This window comes from Pleurodeles waltl, chromosome 10 (assembly GCF_031143425.1).
Source record: "Pleurodeles waltl isolate 20211129_DDA chromosome 10, aPleWal1.hap1.20221129, whole genome shotgun sequence".
NCBI classification, from domain to species: Eukaryota; Metazoa; Chordata; class Amphibia; order Caudata; family Salamandridae; genus Pleurodeles; species Pleurodeles waltl.
This window is the reverse complement of record NC_090449.1, coordinates 714289137-714308277: the sequence shown is the minus strand read 5'-3', so window position 1 is coordinate 714308277 and position 19141 is coordinate 714289137. Positions and strand designations below refer to the sequence as shown.

The following is a 19141-nucleotide window of genomic DNA, read 5'->3' as shown; positions in this document are numbered from 1 at the left end:
GTGCGCAAGATGTGAAAAACTGATATATGAAGTGAGGGGTTGCCCAGACAAATACAACAAAATATGGGGGAGCTGGGACAGCCAACTAGACAGATGAATAACTTACTAGAGTAAAACCCCAAGAGACTCCTTGGACAAACCGTTTAACCCTTGGGGAGGGGACGTAGCTAGCTGCAAACCCCGCTTAGTGATAACGTAGGGACCAGACCCACAAAGGGTGGTGGGATGACGAAGTGGAACCGTAACAAATAAAGTGGCAGTGAAGACTGCAGACCCCGCACTCGAGCGATGGGACAAGACCCAGACTATAACTCACATCCTAGACCAAAAGGAACTGGACACAGGGCCACTAAGATTATTAAAGTCATTTAGACCATTAAGAGGAACACTTAATATGCAGAAGATGCTATATCTTAAAGATCGTGTCGATTTGTCGGTAACTGTTGATATCTTTTTTCTTTGTTTCCTTAGTTTTTATTGTTGTAACGTGTTTGCACTGTTCCATTCAGATAAAATTAATAAAAATCTTTATAAAAAAAAAACAAGGCTAGAAAGAGGCTACTTTCTCACACCCAGGTAACAGGTGATTCTGCAGCTCTAGGTTATTTAGGACACGTATGCAAAATTACAAATGTAATAAACAGAAATCTTGTTACACAAGTTTGTTTTTCTGCATCCTTGCAGTCCAAATCTCCAGCCCAGGAAAAACAGAATCAAATTTTTTGTTCTTTTAGCCTTCTGATTTACTCAGTCATAACTGGTGCCGACAATACAAGAAAACACGTGATCTTGCCAAGTCAAATAATTTGGGAGTTATACTTAGTTTATTTTATTTTACAGTGACTGAAATTGATACTTCACTCATTTGGTTACACGCACAAAGTGAGAAGAATCTATGTGTTAACATGAAATATGGGGTCAATTTGAGGTGTGGTACTGAATGAAATTTTGTGCTACAGCACCCTGAATTGCTTGTTTAATTGAGGATGACAAATTGATTTTTTAACAAGTTGTAGTTTGTAACTATAATTCCATGATTCATGAATGAGAATATGAAATGTCAAGAGGATATTTGCAGATACTCATTCATATCCTGATACTTGACTGACTTTATTTATATTCCTCTCTTTTCATACATGCACTGAAGATGTTGTCCATCTTAAGAAAGAGCCTGAGGCAGGTGCTGCACTGTGTGCGACTGCAACTCTTCAGATCTCTCAAGTGCATCGGATTATAAGGGTACTGCCAAAGCCATCAAGGGGCTCCTTCCTGCATGTCGTCTAAAGCCAAACATGCATGTAGGTTGCAGAAGTACAGATATATGCAGAGCATAGCAAGATCTGAAATGGATACGTTTTAGAATATTGGTGGTGTCATTACATTTTAGACTATTGATGTCGTCATGTGACTGGATACTTTTGACACAAAATGCTGGGTAAACGGGGACTTGAAATGGAGAAGCTGATGTTATTTAATACTTTACAAAGTGACAGTCATCAGAAAACTGTTCATTTTACATCATCTTTAAGGTTGCAAAGCATACATTTGACATGAGTGCCATGTGCAGCCTCTTAATGAAACAAGCATTTGCTATGCAATGGGTCTCACTATAAGTGTTGTAAACTCCTAACCAGACTTTTCTTGCCACATCAACTGAAAAGTAAAACAGCTTCACATAAGCGAGCTGATGGCCACCATGAGCGCAAAGCAAACACACAAAAGCTAACAGAAGTCCGCTCACAGTGAAATTTATCGGCAACATGCAACCGCAAAAGTGCAATTATCCATGTAATCGGCAAAAGTGAAAATATCCATGTAACAGGGTCGCTGTCACGGAAACACATTGTTGGTGTTCTACCAAAAAAAAGGGCAAAGAGTGAAACAAAGAAGCACTTACTAAAATATCAAAGGGGCTGGTCCACCTAAAACTGATAGCATGCCTGTGTACATGGACAAATAGCAGGGAAATTTCAATAAAAATCCTGAACTTTGTTACAGGGTTCAAAATATTACTTTATGAAAATGAAAGCTTGTCTTTGCCTGGGCACAGATCGGTTTAACATAAGAATGGATGCAGGAAAATTAAGCGTTTGGTGTCCCTGCCACTTGAGAATGCTACAGTCATGTCTATGCCTGGGCCTGGTTGGGACTAATGGACAGGGCAGGCCCATGCATTGTCCAGTACGACCACCATGGGACGGAGTGGGAGAGTCCTGGTTCCCCAAAAATATGTACTGGTAGGTCCACTGGCACCCCGTGGCGCAATGTAACCACTGGGTTAAAGAGAGGGCAATGTATGGCCACAAAGATAAGGTGATGGGTATTTATAAAGTAAGGTTTCATTTTAAGGTGTAGGTTAGCACAGGGTCAGTACACTTACTCTTGAATCTAATTTAATTAATGTAGTGGTAATCTCAGAAGTGGTAATCTCAACAGTAGTAATCCCTGCAGTGGTAATCTTAGCTGTAGTAATCAAAGTAGTGGTAATCACAGTAGTGGTAATCTCAGCAGTGGTAATCACAGTAGTGGTAATATCAGTAGTGGCAACAACAGTGGTAGTAATCACGTTAGTGGTAATCTCAGCAGAGGTAATCTCAGCAGAGGTAATCTTGACGTAGTAATCACAGTAGTGGCAAAATCAGCAATGGTAACCCCTGCAGGGGTAATCTCAGAGGTAGTATTCACAGTAGTGGTAATCTCTGCAGTTGTAATACCTGCAGTGGTAATCTCAGAGGTATTAATCACAGCAGTGGTAATCTCAGCAGTGGTAATCCCTGAGTGGTACTCTCAGATGTAGTAATCACATTGGTGGTAATTCAGTAGTGGTAATCCCTGCAGTGGAAATCTCAGAGATAGTAATCACAGTAGTGGTAATCTCAGCAGTGGTAATCTCGGCAGAGGTCATCTTTGCACTGTTAATCTCAGAGGTAGTAATCACAGTAGTGGTAACCTCAGGAGTGGTAACCCCTGCAGTGGTATTCTCAGTGGGGCTCATTTCAATGTAGCAGATTCTATGTAGCGGTATATGGACTCCGTTGTATTTTAGGTGGTGACATACAACCCTTCGTGCTGGGTCCTCGGTCTGATATGTTCATTGCATTTGCGTATGAATAACGCTCAAACATTTTCTGTTTATAACGCGCTTCCCTGGAGAACATGTTTTAAACCACTTCCTCCTCAGCAGGAAAAAGGACCTCTGAACTGAGTACAGCACAGCGCATTCCTGAGGGGCACCATCCTCATCTAAAGGGAAACATCTTCATTTGTTTCGTTTTTACTCAGCAGACTAGGGCCTTATAAAACAATGGGATTCGGATAGAATCTATTTCACAAGCATTTGCAATGCAGTGGGTCTCACGTTTACTCGAGTTAAAGCTATTAGGTTGTAAACTCCTAACCGGACTTTTTCTTGCCACATAAACTGAAAAGTATTACAGTTTCACATAAGGGAGCCTGAGGCCACCATAAGCATAAAGCAAACACACAAACGGTAACAGAAGTCTGCTAGCAGTGAAATTCATCGCAAAAGTGCAATTATCCATGTGACTGCAAAAGTGCTATAATCCATGTAACCAGCAAAAGTGCAATTATCCATGTAATGGGTCGATATCATGCAAAGCGCTCTACTACTGCCCATCAAGATCGCGCTGCCTACTAAATAAAGAGAAAAAATACAGCAGAAACCATAGGGAAAACATGAAGCCACTTATGTTTTCAGTAGGTGGCCGGTGTGCCCGAGGTGAGCTAAACATGGACGAGGCATGACGTATGCATGCATTCCACTAATTTAATCAAGCTAATTTTAAAAGGCAAGCTGACAAACCAACCAAACGGATGGACTTGACATGGGTGTGGTTATAAGCCCACAAAGAGATTACACCAGGGACAGAGCGCTTTGTGCTCGACCCTATAAAACAAAATGAGGATCTATGCAAGTGTGGCCTACAAGATTGACGTTGACAATTCACGATATATAGTAGAGACTAAAATGAACACGAAGAACTCTGTTCTCTACTAAATAATGTTAGCACTTTCCGTAAAATACAGTTTTAGACTGTTTTTGTCCTGTAGAGTCAGAGAAGCGTATGAACTCTACATTTTAAGTGTGGCCTACAGGCAACGTTAGCTGTGTCAAGAGACTCATGTAGTAAATACTGTAAAAATCCATGCTTAAAAATACACACATATGTACTAACAGAGAGAAGCTTTCTGTCACTCCTCTTCACCCATTTGTCTGATCGACTATTGCTCATATTTTGCTTCTGCCCACCGAAGCATAATACAGCATGGATCACTCAGTGAGTCAATTTCATCCATTGTCTTTCTTGCACTGTGGCTAATTCAATTTTTCCTGTTCACATCCACCGAAAAAGAAGTGCACCTCAGTGCCAGGGCTGATAGACCAATGCTATTATTCTTTATACTTTATGCCATATTTCTGTGATTAAAATACATCTTCAGTTACAGTAAATCAAAGTCAAGAATGCGTTTTATTTGTAACCGCAAGAATCATACTTTCATGCCAAGTGCACTGAAGCTAAATAGGGGACCAACACCTGTTCTAAGCACAACTGCCTATTAGTTCAGTTCTATTAAACAGAACAACACCAACACACACACACAATTGTGCTTGTTTAGCATGCTACCCATGAAAAATGACAGATAAGAAGGTCAACATCGCTATCAAGCAGACCTTGCTCCGAGGCAGGATGAACTGACATGATCATAGACTATCTTTGATAAGAAGATGGTCTCCCAATACTTGAGTATTTTAAACGTGTGTTCGTCAACGGATCTGCGAAGTTCTTGGCAGCGGAGCCAGGGTTTCGGAATTCAGTATTCTTTTATAGTTCTTTCATCGAGTTGGCCGCCATCTGGAACAGGTTGGAAGTAGCAGGCTTTGTTAATTTTTTTTGGTTCATCCGTACCTTAAAATTATATTTGTGTATTTCTTGTCATATGATTTCCTCCACTGTCATCCTATAAGTTTTATATTTGTTGTGGTTTAATATTTGCTAGTTTTGCACAAAAGCCAAAACCATCACCACTCACCAAATAGCCATTCAAACTGAGCTTTTGAAAAACATGGTTAGAAGAGGACATCAAAGATTCTCTGAGTGACTAGTTTGAATGCTCCGCCAAAGACTATTGGCGACCCATGTAACACTGAGAACTGCAAAACACACCCGTCATTACTTGCCTAGTTTGTAGCAAGCAGCCTAGTCAGACCAAGTCATGGTACTGCACTACCATCAGGGAAACCTTCAAATTGATATGCTATTATCAGTGTCTGCTAACGGAAAGATAAAATATATTTATACAACACTCTCTTGAACAATAAATTAGACTATAATGTATTTTCTTGCAAGCTGTAACATTTCCCGGTACTTAGCAAAGCATTTAACTCGGTTCTCTTCAACAGTAGTCGAAACTTGACATTTCATATAACTTGTGCAGTCATTGAACCCAACCACACATATTGTCCATTCTTTATTCATTTACGTTTTGATATATACCTATTTAGTCCGTGCAACCTTTAAATTACTTACCTCTCCTATTTCCATAAGTGGTTCATTGATATCAACACTCCCATAACCATACTGAAGATCAGCCTCTGTTAGTTTGTTCTTCTTTATGAACTGTGTATTAAGATACCTGTACACAGAAATAAAATCAAAAATCAAAGAGTAAATTAGAAAATATTATAAGATTAATCCAACCAGAAAACAAATGCAATAACGAATGTTCAGTAATTTGAGCTAGTTACCACCATCTCAATCACTCTCAGGCTGTGAGAACCGGATTATAGTGAGAAAAGTCCTAAACAAAACATGTCAGAAGAGAAGAAGAGGGGTGGGCGTTAAAGAATTTGCGGAACAATACGCTATCCATCAGTAAATTAACTTGTACTCGTAAATGAGACACCTTCCAGAATATACTGCTTTATGCAGTTCCCCGACCTTAAAAAAATAATTAGTAACAATAACAACTAGAATGAGATACGAAAAAAAAAATCAATGCGAAATGCCTCCCCCTTACCAATAATTGCTAATCAATATATTCAAACAATCAGTACCGGATGCCAAGTGACAGATATGCATGATAGGCATAGTTCACTAACGAGCAGAGGAAGCAGCCCGTCCTTTTGTCTAGTGTGCTCTGATTTCCTCTAGAGCAGTGGTTCCCAACCTTTTGATTTCTGTGGACCTCCACTTTAACATTAATGGAACCCAGGGACCCCCACTGAATCATGGGATTCCGGGGACCCCCGCCTTCTGAGTCCATTACTGGAAGCTGGGGACCTAATTTGTCAATATTTGTTAATATTTTTCAATTTTCTAGGCTCTCGCGGACCCCCTGAGAAAGCTTCGCGGACCCCCAGGGGTCCCCGGACCACAGGTTGGGAAACACTGCTCTAGAGTGTCCTCTTAGCAAGCTGGTAACAGACAACACACTATGAACAATCCAGGGTAAAACAGCAGGCACGGACTGTGCTGCTTAGTCCTGAAGACAAACACCGACTAACCTGCATTCCTTGCTTCTCATAAAGAAAATTAAGATCCTCCTATGGGCAATACCATTGGGACACTTGGGATTTAAATAGGCCAATAGGAAGGAGCTAGCGAGGTCTGTTGTAATAGGAATTTGGGCTTAACAGACTATCCCTCTATTCTACAGAAAATAGGGACACATGAGGAGAGGTAGGCGATAGAAACTCAAGTTCCATCAGATGTCGGATGTGATGGTTCTAAGATAAACTGTCTTTAAAGTGACCAAAGGTAAATAAAATACGCGGATGAGTTTAACTGAAGGCTTGTAAAAACATAACACTAAATTCTGCTGAAGAATTTATTCTGCAAGGTTCCATGTTCGTTCTGTTCATGAAACAATCAACCCATATAATAAATAAGCAATAGCAACTGAATGACTACAGACAAAGCAAGAACCTATGGCCGCACTGAGGATTGTACACTTTATATGAGGTTTACTTATTAGAGAGACTGTTTGGATGTCTTTAGCTCTGTGCAAGAATTTGCAATTTATTTTCGATTTATTTTTGGGACCTTTTGACAGCTATTTCCCTTTTTTTAAATGTAATGCTGCTTCTTGTCACTGTGTTTCTTCACCCTCAGTGGCAATGTTTAGTTTGTGACTGCACTGAGTCATTCAGTAAGGCTATTTCTGGTGGATACTCTGCCAAATCACAAATTCTGCACCTTGTGAAGCTCCCCCCAGACCGGATCCAGAAATATTTGCAATAGCTACTGAGTGCTTGCAAGGTGCGCCATCAGCCTCTGTTGCATCTCTGCCCTGCCTCCGACAGCAACAAAATATAGATCATATGGGTACTAACCCTGTGCAGACGCATCAGCTATGCCCTTGTCTTCTCCAAACCCTCAGACCTGGACAGTGGCCGATAAGAATATATTTGTACTGGCAGGGTGCAAAAAACTAACTGGGGATCTTATCATTCCTGAAAGTCCCTTCACAAAATGCAAAGGCAGACAGGCAGTGAGAAATCTGTGGTCATATAGAGCATCCACCAGAAAGAGAATTACTGAAGACAAGTAAAGTAATCCTCCGATGGATACCTATAGTCATAGATTCCTCAACTTGTGAATCAGTAAAAAAGCAATGCCCATTCGGAGGTGGTGGGTCTAAGGAGTGGGTTTATCCCAGGAAGTCCTGCAAGACTAAGCAAGCATTATGACCCATCTTATAGAGCAGATAATAAATGCAGTAGTTTCTGGTGAAAGTAAGGACACATTTACCTACCTGTCAAATGTCCAAAATTCAAACATCCCAAACTAGGGCTTTGCTGGCAGCTGTTGCCCTGGTGGAATGAGCATAGGGCCTTCAGGTGGACCCTTCCAGGCTAAGGAGCAACTGTATGATGCAGAGCACAATCCATCTAGACCACCTTTCCCTCCATCGCACCGGCAAACACAACAAACAGGGAGCGTGATGGATTGCTCTGCCATGAAAAGTGACACCATTATCAGTAGAAGGGATGAAAATAAGTTACTTACGTGTAACTTTAGGTCTCCAGTATTGGTATCTTTCGTAGATTCACATGCTTGAATTATTCTCTGTTGTCCCATGATTCCGTAGAAAGCAGTAGAGAAAAATCTACATAGGAGTTAATGTTATAGACATTCACTTTAATAGCTTATCAGTGTCATTTAAAAAGACTCAAAGTCCAGCCAATCAGGCACCCTTTAGCACCTTCTCCACAGAGGCTTCAGTCTCTCAGATTTTCTAGCACAAGTGAGAGGTATAGGTTATCAAAAGAAGGTGGGCCTCTACAGGTCTCAGGTGAATCTATGAAAGATATCAATACTGGAGAACTACAGTTACAGGTAAGTAACTTATTTTCTTCTTCAAAATTGGATCTTTCATAGATTCACATGCTTGAATCAGAATAGCTAACAGTATGTGGAAATACAAAACAATAAAATTACATGGCGGAAGGTGGGAACATTCAGTTGGCTTATCTTACTGAAACAGACGTCGTAAAACTGCTTGTCTCACTTCTGCATCACTTTTGTCAGTAGAATCCAGGCAGTACTGCTAGGTAAAGGTGTGCCTACTGGACCATGTTGCTGCGCGACATATTTGTTGAATAGGTACAACAGCAAAGAGAGCAGTGAAGGTGAAGACAGCTCTGGTGGAGTCGGCCTTGAATTTGTTGGCCAATTTTTTTCCTGCATGCATGTCACAAAATTGGATAGTGGGTGCAATCCATCTGGCTACGCTCTGCTTAGAAAACTGAACCACCTTCCTTAGGTCTCCACTGGCCACAAATAAATTATCCGCTTTGCGGATTTGAGGAGGCCTGTGCAAGTAGAATTTGAGACATCTTTTGATGTGTAAGGTGTGTAAAGATTTTCTGCCGCTGTATGAGGGTTTGAAAATAAGGTTCTCAGTACTACTGCTTCATTCAGATGGCAATCCAAAGAGATTAAGTATATACATAGGATTATTCCTAAGTAAGACACTGTCTAACTTGAATTGAGGGAAAGGTTGTTTTATTGTAAATACTTGGATGTCACGGACTCCATTGGGGGACGAGAGTGCTACGAGAAGTGTTGTTTTCCATGTGAGATATTTTAAATCTGCCTTGTGAATGGGCTAAAACGGGGCTTTCGTAAATTGCGCAAGCAAAATATTAAATTGCCATGAAGACGTAGGCATCTTCACTGGAGGAAACGTCCTGAATAGGCCTTTGAGGAATTGTTTTATTATTCTACTAGACCATAACGAAGATGTGCTATTAGACTTTCTGAATCTGGAAATCGCTGTCAGATGAACTCTGGTGGAAAGGCGGGTGAGGATGGATGTTGCCGCCTGAAGTAGATACGGAAGAAGTTGTTCTGGTGGCGATGTGAAAGCATGAATTTTGGACTCGATAGTGGTTTCTGCCCTGGCATTCGCTAGAATTTCTCTACAGTCTGCTCGAATATCTAGCATGGCAAACTCCTTGAACTCAGGAGCCATGCCGACAAGTGTAGGGAAGTTGGGTTGGGATGACGGACCTGGCCTTGATTCATAGTAAGCAACGCCAGTATTGGCTTCAGCTAAACGTGGGGCTGCTCTGAGAGGAGTAGAAGTTCTGTGAACCAGGATTGTCTGGGACACTGGGGGCAATGAGGCGAATTCAGCATGGTTCTCTTCAGTTTCCTGAGGAACCTTTGAATTAATTAATGGGATTGGGGGAAAAAAGTAGGCATAGATTCCTGACAATCTGATCGAAAACGCATTCCCTTTCGATCCTCCCCTGTGAATGCCAGCTTGCAAAGAATTGGCATTTCCAGTTCTCTCTTGTCGTGAACAGGTCCGACTCTGGTTTGCTACAACAATGGAATAAGTTGTCCTGAGCTCCCATTCGTGGCAGGTAGCACTGGTCCAGTTTACTGAATCTGGGAGAGTATTGGATATTCCTAGCACATATTCTGCTCTCAGCGTTATTTGGTGTTGGATAGGCCAGTTCCAGATTTCCTGCACTTGTTGAGATACAGCTGGTGAGTGTGTTCCTCCGTGCTTGTTGATACAATTCGTGCTGGTGGTATTGTCCATGCGAATTAGCACCAATGACTGGGCTATCTTGGGCAGGAAAGATTTGAGCGCCAAGTCTATGGTTTTCAGTTTCAGGAAATTTATGTGCATTTTGGTCTGTATGACATTCCATTTGCCACTGATTATTAAGTCCTGGAGATGAGCACCCCCATCCCTCCAGGGACGCGTCCGTTATCACATATTCTGAACTTTGTGCCAGAAATTATAAACCTTTTGATAGGTTTGATTTGCGTGACCAACAAAGCATGGCTTGGACCATGGTTAGGGTAATATTAATGATGTCATCGAAAACGACCCCTGTGTTTGCAACCATTGTCTGTCTAGCTCCTCTTGTAGTGGTTTCAAGTGAAGGCAGCAATATGGAATGAGAGGGATGCAATAGGAAAGCATTCCGAGGGGTGATTTATAGATCTGGATAGAAACTGACTTTCTTGTGCTTAATTTCCATGACAGCTGTTGAATTTTCATTTGTTGTGAGACAAAAGCTCTGCTTTGGGTTGTATCCAGCAATGCCCCCAAGAAGGTTAATGTTGTTGTGGGGGTTAGATGCAATTTTTGGTCGTTGACTGTGTGGCCTAGACTGTGGAAAAGTGGTAGACCGATTTCTGTGTATTTTCCTGCTTGTTGATACGTGCATGCCTTTATCAGCCAGTCCTCCAGGTAAGAGTACACTTGAACACACCCTGCCTGAGATAGGCTTCTACTCAAGCCAGCATTTTGGTGAAAATATGTGGTGCTCATTTCAGTCCGAAACGTAGTACCCTGAACTGGTAGCAGGTGCCTGAAACCGTGAACCATAGACATTTGTGGTGTTTTAGGTGTGTTGGAAAATGGAAGAATGCATCTTGGAGATCCAAGGCAGTCATATGATCCCCCTGGTTGATAAGATGCAGTCTATCTTGAAGGGTGACCATGTGAAAGGACTGTTTCTGTTGAGTTTCTATAGATCTAAGATGGGGTGCCAATCTCCGGACTTTTCCACATATGGGAAAAGCGAGAGTAGAGACTGATCACCCTCTGAGATTTTGGACCACTTCTACTGCCCCTTTCTTCAGCATGGTTGATATTTGTAGCAGAAGTTCTTGTAGGTGGTGCTTCTTTTGGTGGAGTTTTAATAAACTCTATAGTTGGGCCCTGTTTGCTGATATCAAGCACCCACCTGTTGGATGTTATACGGGACCACTGGTGGAGATTATTTGAAACTCGAACCCCAATTTGAGTTGGAGATTTGCCTAGGGCAGCTGGCATCATGTAAAGGCCACTGCTTTCTTGCATTGTCTCTTCCTCTGGAAGATAGCTTTCCCCAAGTAATATCTTTGTACCCTGCTGAAGGCGACTGCCTGTATTTTTGTTGTTGTTGCTGGGAGTACTATGGATGATATGGACTCTGGAAAGGTTGGTATTGCTGTCTGTAGGGTTAGTATACTCTTCTAAAAGATTAAACACCTCTTTTCCTGGTTCCTAGAAAGGGCTCTTTCCTGAATTGTAGAGCTCCTAGAGATTTGGCTGTTTCGGTGTCAGTCTTGATGGACTGAAGGGCATTGTTCACATGTTCACTGAACAATGATTCACCATTGTTTGGATCTCCACATGGAAAGACTTGGCTTTTAGCCGTCCCTGCCTTCTGAGAACAGATGCACCTGCCAGTTTTCTTAACTCTGTGGATGAGATATCAATGGCATAATCTAAAATTTCAGCCGATATCCTTGCTGGAGGAACTAGAGGGCGATTGGTTGTTGTCATTCTGACCACTCATATGGTGTGTGCAGCCGGTATTCCAGTGCATCTGGTGCTTCTTCTAATACGCACACCTACAGTGTGTCTTGCTTTACAGCCCGTGCCTGTTGTGGACAAGGAACTGTTAATGTTCTCAATCAGGGTTCATTCATGGTCATGCCCCTTGAGACGGAGGTTGATTCGCAAAGCAACTTATGAGCCACCACTTGAGAACTTCATAGCTCCAACACCGTTTGGCACAATGGATGATACCGCCTACGCAGGTTCCTCAGCGTTTGAGACATCTGCACACTTCTGCTCCATGGATCCTTCTGCCAATCCGCTGGTTATTCTGAATCCTGCTGAAGTGGAGTCCTTTTTGGTCCCTGTCTCTTTTGATGACATCGAAGACCTCCTGCACGATCATACTTATTGTTGAAATGTAGCTAGTGTATTTTTTAACATACAAATTGTGACCCCAAATTGCCTTTTAATTTGGCCTGTCTCTTGGTCTGCTTTGCTTGTCACTTTTGACATTATACATCTCTTATGAATGTTTTTAACCTGGCATGATTGCTTAGCACCCTTGTTTCTGCAATGGGGAGGGTGTTGTGGATCCATTTTAGTTGCCTGCCTAGTCACAAGCGATAGCTTAGCTTGTAGCTTGCGAGCCTGTTGACCTTTTTACCTAGTCCTCTTTGTCCAACTTAACATGCTCTGTTTAATTCTATTTAATTATTTATTTCCTTTTAGCACTGCTTGCAGATGCGTTCATTTTAGAGAAATCTTTTCATTTCCTAATCAGTGTCATTCTGAGAACGCGTCATTATCAATGATAGACGTGGGTATTGTCATCATGCTCCTTTTGTTTTACGTTGACAAGAACAGAATGCAAACATGTCCGGTATTGTTATGTAATTGTCGACACAAGTTTGCACACACAATCTGATGTTTAGGTACATACTCGTGTCAGGATTCATGCACAAACAATAACGTGCCCTATAAAAACAGCTAACAAGACCAAGTAAGTTAGATGGGGTTACACTAGGATACACCATCTAGACTCTACGCTGCTTTGCAGTGAATCTCAGCCTTGTGTCTCTATGATTCCTGATCCAGAGACTAAGAGGCCAATGTCATCCAAAGGTAAATGGATTGGGGGCATTTCTCGTGGATGCTGTATTGGCAGATTAGGCTTACCATACCCAGCTCTCAATTTAGGGTAGGGTTTAGGCCTCATTACTAAGAATTGCATATTTCATGTAATTGCACTATGTTGGGGTTTTCATATTTACCACTTTTATCCTCGCCATTCTGCTTCTGTTATTTCTCATTGTCATACTCACTGCAGCCCATGCATTTTATCGTTGATTGCAGTCTTTTCAATATATATTTTGAGAACCGGAGGGTGAGGGGGGCAAAAGAATGGCTGCCCCTAAACTAGCAGTCTCACTGACAGGCGAGAGTCATCCACAACACTGCAGAATCTTTTGTGCCTCAGGTTTTGTTTCCTCTGGCAAAAGGTCAATTTATGTGGTGACGTCAGACCACATTTATTGGCTGTAAAGGCTGAGAACTGCCAGAGAGAGAGTTTGCCCCTCAGACGGTTGTAGCTGCCATGGAAGACAATTGCTTCCTGATATTGTCTAGTCTACAACCATCTCTGTCCGGTGGGGTGGAATTGAAAGTGAACAGATTTTTAGAGCGACGCTGGGCCACTTGTGATATAACTGAATACGGTTCAGGCTGTCCAATTAAACATGCCAGAGGATCGTCGGGTACTTTATATTTTTTATCCATCCTAGGGAGGACCGCTGAAACCTTTGCTGGATTTTTCATAATCTTGAGGCCCTGTTCCCAAATAGAATCCACAACTGGGATAGCCTGAATAGTTTTTTGTGTGGGCTCTTTAAAAATCATTAAAGGAAATAATCTGATTGTTTGGTAATTATTGGAAGTTGAAATCTTTTGGCAGCCCTTTCAAGACATCAAAGTGGGGTGTCCACTTATGGTGGCGCTAGAGGGGATGGTGTTTGGATAAGGTAGCCAGCCCATTCGTTGGGATCCGAGGTAGTGTTTCCAATTTTCCCTTTCTCCCTTCCATCATCCATGGAAGATGCGTCATCAGGAGGATTCGCTAGTGTAGCACCCGGTGTTGGTAATGCTGTTGCAGGTGCATGTTGATTTAGTCATAATATAGGTACATATCAGTACAAAATGATGTCCTCAAGAGAAATCTTCAAAGATTGAGAAAAAAAAAAGTAAAATAAGCAAAGGTTAGCTAGACTCCCATCACAGAACGTGTGGAAGAATATCTGAGAGACTGCAACCTCTGTGGAGAAGGTACTAAAGGGTGCTGTCACCTGATTGGCTGGACTTTGGGTCTTTTTAAAAAAAAGTCACTAATAAGCTAATAAAGTGAATGTCTAACATTAAATCCCTTTGTAGATTTTTCTCTACTGCTTTCCATGGTGCCATGAGACTCCTACTTTGACGACGGGGAATGATTAAAGCATGTGAATCTATGAAAGATCCAATACTAGAGAAACACTATTTCCAAGTACCCCTTTATCAAGTACAAAATGTAGCATAAGAAGGTTAAGCTGACAAAGAATGCAGCTTGCTGATGCAACAAGCAGAAGTGATGGCAAAAAGAAACCCAGTTTTCACGGTCAGGAAACTCAGAGTACATCTACGGAAAGGCATGAAGGAAGCATATGTCAGGAAGGTCACAACTCAACTATGGTCCAACTGCATTACAAACAAGGAAGCAGGGGAAACATGTACAAGCCATTTAAGAAATGCATCACAATGGGTGCCTTAAATTACAAGGGCTGAACTGGCAAACAATGAAAGACCTAAAGGGCTGAAAAGTAACCGGTTACTGTGCCCAAAGTAAAACCTTGCAGAGCAAATTTTGCCAGGAGAGTAGTCTACTTGACTCTCTCCACACTAGGTGACAAATTCATTCCAACAGTCTGTATAGTAAAAACTTGCCACAGAGGTGAGATGCCAAAATGGCATCCACCACTTTGAACTAAAAACCAACATTTTGATATTGGTTCTGCTCAATACGCACACCGGGAGGTGTAGGAAGTATTAGTTAGTGTGTAAAACTATGCCGTACTGCTGGGACAGGAGGTCCTCCTGAAGAGGCTGTTGGAGTGATGGGCAATTGCTCCAAATCAGGAGTTTGCAGTACTAACTCCGGAAGACCAGTCCTGGGAAATTAGAATAAGCTGTGCTTGATCTTACCTGACTTTCTATGTCACTCGTGGAATCAGAGACAGAGGAGGGAAAGTCTACAGCTGACAGAGGTCTCACACAATGCATCTCCTAGAGACCCTGAAGAGAAAGATACTAGGCAGAGAGAGTTTTCAGTAGCAGTAAAACAAAAATCCTACCCAACAGTAATACCTCTGGGTGCAGACGCTATTTGGGGTTGAGAAGATGACACCTACTGAGTTTGTCTATCATAATGTTGAGGGATTCCACTAGACGACTGATCATCAGGGTACATCATGTATCCCCTGCCCTGTTAGAAGAGACCCCTGGCACTCAATTTTAGCGTGCTAAGGGCCCTCCTAAAGCTGTGGACCCTGGATAAAATGGCAAACAAGAATGTTTTTTATATGACTAATAATTAAACAGAAAAGCACACATTACCAGAGCTATTCTTACAGTATATACAAAAATAGTTAAAACAAGTGTTGAAAATTCAACACTAAATATACATGCAAAGACACAGACAACAAGGGATCGTTATCACTCACTCCATCGTGAACCGCCAATCTCTCCTTTACTATACACACATTTAACATTCAGTGGCATAAAGAATCTTGGTTATCTGGTTTTTACAGTACCTGTATAAGCAGTCCATATAGTCCGCTCCTCGACTATATTCTTCCCAATATCTGTGATACATAACCAATACTTGCTCTTCAGAATTCAGTACTCTCTATTAACATGAAAAAACAAGCATTTTGATAAGCCTAAACGTATATGAATCACTCAATTAGAGATACAATGCAGTATGGTCTATATTTATAAACACACCAGCTACCAATCTTTTAACACACAGGTCAGCTTGCGATAAGACTGATCTTTTTCTTTCAGAATATGGAGGAGGACTTAACTGAAGTATAATGGTAACTGGGATGTTTTAGTGTAGAGTATAATCCATCTTTTGTAAAGAAATTGCTGCCATCCTATAATACTTTTTAACAATATCAGTCGCAGTCATACTCAACATAGTAATTTTTGTTCTTGGTTAGACAATTATTTATAGAGCATCATCCACACAGCATTTTAGCCCGATTGGTACTGCCCAATAACTGTTGAGCTGCAAGGAAAGTGCCTTGCTAAAATAATTCCAAATAGAAAACTGCACACAGCCTGCAAACAAATTGAGGAAACTGTCCACGCCACACTGAAGTTCATAAAACCAAACAAAATGACAGTTAGAATGTCTTATTTATCAATTATCATGAGGATACATAATTTGCAGCAAATCAGTCCAGACAAGTAAGTTCTGTGATCTAAATCAGTACGTCCTCAGGGGATTCCAAGATTTCCTTAAACATCAATAAAGGTCAAACCATGATAAGTTTCCTCCTCACTTTCTTAGCTTCCCCAAAAGACAATTATAATTAAATCAGTTCACTGAAACAATTAACATGCATTTAGCAACTGATATCACAGTCTTCAAATTTGGAAGTAATTAAGGTTGCCTAAACATGTAACCCAAAGACGTCTGCCTACAATAAGAGATGAGTTAACCAGAGTGAACAAGCCTTTTGGGTTCCATTTTGGAGGCCCCAGGCCTGTTCATGTGCAAAACATGGAGGTGAGTTTACTTTCGCAGACAGTGGAAATGTTTTCCTGAGACTGGGGGTAAGGGACCTAGATAATGAAGTTGGTTAATAGATGGCAATCTCCCCTTACAAATTCAATACTTTAATACACATTAGAACTCAATACTACATGCTACATAAATGGCATCAGTTGTGTAGAGTCTCTTGTGTGGGACATCTACATCCCACTTAGGATGCTCCCACCTTCCTTACCCCATCACCCATCGGTATCCCAGTCTGGCTGGCACTCGCAGGTACTCCATTTTTCATTCAGTGTTTGCCTCACCCATAGTTAGGGTCCACAATAGACCTCATTCTGGTGCACCAGCCACAGGTGTGTAAAGCATCTGCTACATGGCCTCTGAGCAGACGAGAGCCACGCAGCAGTGTCCTGAGGTAGTAATAAGAATGGGACTGTCTTCAATTGGTGTCCCTCTTCTGGGCACATGGCAGTGGATGGACCCAGATATCAACTGGGTGATTTGTTGATTCAGCGTACGATCACAGGTTCTCAGATGGCAGCTGAAATGCTTCAAGGCACTTGAGTAGTGGCTTGGTTCGATTTGGTGCAGGGAAAACTCCAGGACTATAGGGGCAAGCATATGAAGAGAATAGAAAACCTGTGCATATTCAACTTGTAGAATTAGAGCTTTGCAGCCCTGAAGGGGAAAAACAAGCAGACTGCTGGCATCCCTGGTCATTTGGAAATCAGCAAGGACAAAAAGAATGAAGATGGCAAAACCAGATTTCAGTTTTCAAGAGATACTACTAGATCATGAATTTATATCCCCTCTACCAGATAGGCATCAAAACAGACTTACTGAATGACTTGAGGTCTCAGTTCCTCACTTGAGAATATAGAAACTCTAAAGAAAAAGAGCAGTAAAATAACCACTGCTTCCCAAGCCATGAAAGATTAAACTTTAAACTTCAGTGTGCCATTAATTTGAAAGGGCCTTGGTTTCCCCAGCAGAAATTCCAACCACACTAATAAACAACAGAATTCACTGAGTACATACCTTCCCCCAACTAATTTGAATATTTAAAAAAGCAGTGTTATCAGCCAGCCAGCTTGGGATCTCCAATTTAAGGGACACACTAGAGAATGGAACATTAAAATCCTTTCATGATTTATAAAGGGAATTCAAACTTTACTGCAAGCAGTTTTTTTTTTAGATACCTACAGCTTCCCCACACACCGACAGCCACGCTTCAGGCACTTCACAGAGATACCGGAGTTTTCGCATCTAGAGGCCAAGCTGCTATTGACAAACATGACAGATCATTAACTATCACAGAATGCTCCTCTGGAATATGCTTGATCCTATAAAGAGTGTGCGTAGGGCCTAGGAAGCAGATTTAGGAGACCTGGATGATGCCAAATGGAGGGAGGTACTGGAAGCACCCAGAGACAGCCATAGCTTCCCAGTTCAGGTACATTCACTGAAATTGCTTCATAGCACTTATACCAGGGCGCGACTACAACGCATGGGCTATTTGACTAATGGTGCCTGCTTGCAGTGTGGGGACACACCAGGGAATTTGACACACATGTTCTGGTACTGCTCTGTTCTCTCCTGATTCTGGGCTGGAGTCCTGGGGAAGCTGGAGGAGGTTTTGGGCAGGAGTATTCCAAGGGACTCCAAACTGATCCTTTTACACGTCTCCCAAGGGCTAGAAGGTACAAGATATCAAAACACTTTTATGGTTAGGCCTGGGACTCGCCAAGAGGGATATCGCAAAGGCATGGAAAGATGTACAGGCTCCTTCAGTCGAAGGATAGGCTTGAGGTATGGATTTCTGCATGGGGCTTGAAATACCTATTTGTATAGCAAGGTGATGTTCCAAGAAGTATCAAAGAATATGTACTGGACGGGCGGAGGCACAGTGGATTCTCCTGGAGCCGATTCCAAATAGACCATGGACGACTAACGTCCACGGTGGGCCACAACTGGATAATGTCTGAGAAAAGAGGTGCTCCTTAACGGGTGGGAGGATGAAGGGAAGACTTTGGTCCTGCAACTGCTGCCTATATTATTGTATAACTTTAAGATATGCTATGTACTGATGTGGATTGCTTATGTTGCTCAGTATACTGTTGATAACTTTGCCTGTGGAATTGTGAAGCCCCGACATACAAGACTGAGAGAAGTTAATAACAAGTTTTTCAAAATAAACAATTGTTCATCTATTGAAAATTGAGCCAGAATCTGTGAACCAGCCAACACATTACATTTTGCAAGAACATCTTCACTGAAATATGAAAGTATTCAAATATGAATGCCTTACCTGGTACAACTGCTGGACATGATTTTCCAAAAATACTTTGGTCTCTGAATAAAGTCGCTCTCCAAGTGGTTCCGGATAAGCCACACACAATGCATAAATATCACTGATTGTCTGTCAAGGTTTACAATATCCTAATAATGGTTTAATTTTAAGGTACGCATTCCTTTGCAATTAAACAGATATCTTCACTCAAACAATAGGATACT

The 19141-nt window shown here is 41.7% G+C and overlaps 1 protein-coding gene across 2 annotated transcripts in view; it reads right to left on the bottom strand.

Moving 5' to 3' along the window:
- The window catches only part of CUL2 (cullin 2), a 454610-nt gene that overhangs the window by 304687 nt on the left and 130782 nt on the right, over positions 1 to 19141 (bottom strand). For both annotated transcript variants that reach the window (XM_069211221.1, XM_069211220.1), the window contains exons 3-5: positions 18936 to 19038; positions 15657 to 15751; positions 5550 to 5655 (exon numbers count right to left, since the gene is read on the bottom strand). In XM_069211221.1, coding sequence (XP_069067322.1) covers positions 5550 to 5655; positions 15657 to 15751; positions 18936 to 19038 — 304 coding nt within the window. The remainder of the gene's footprint in view (positions 1 to 5549; positions 5656 to 15656; positions 15752 to 18935; positions 19039 to 19141) is intronic.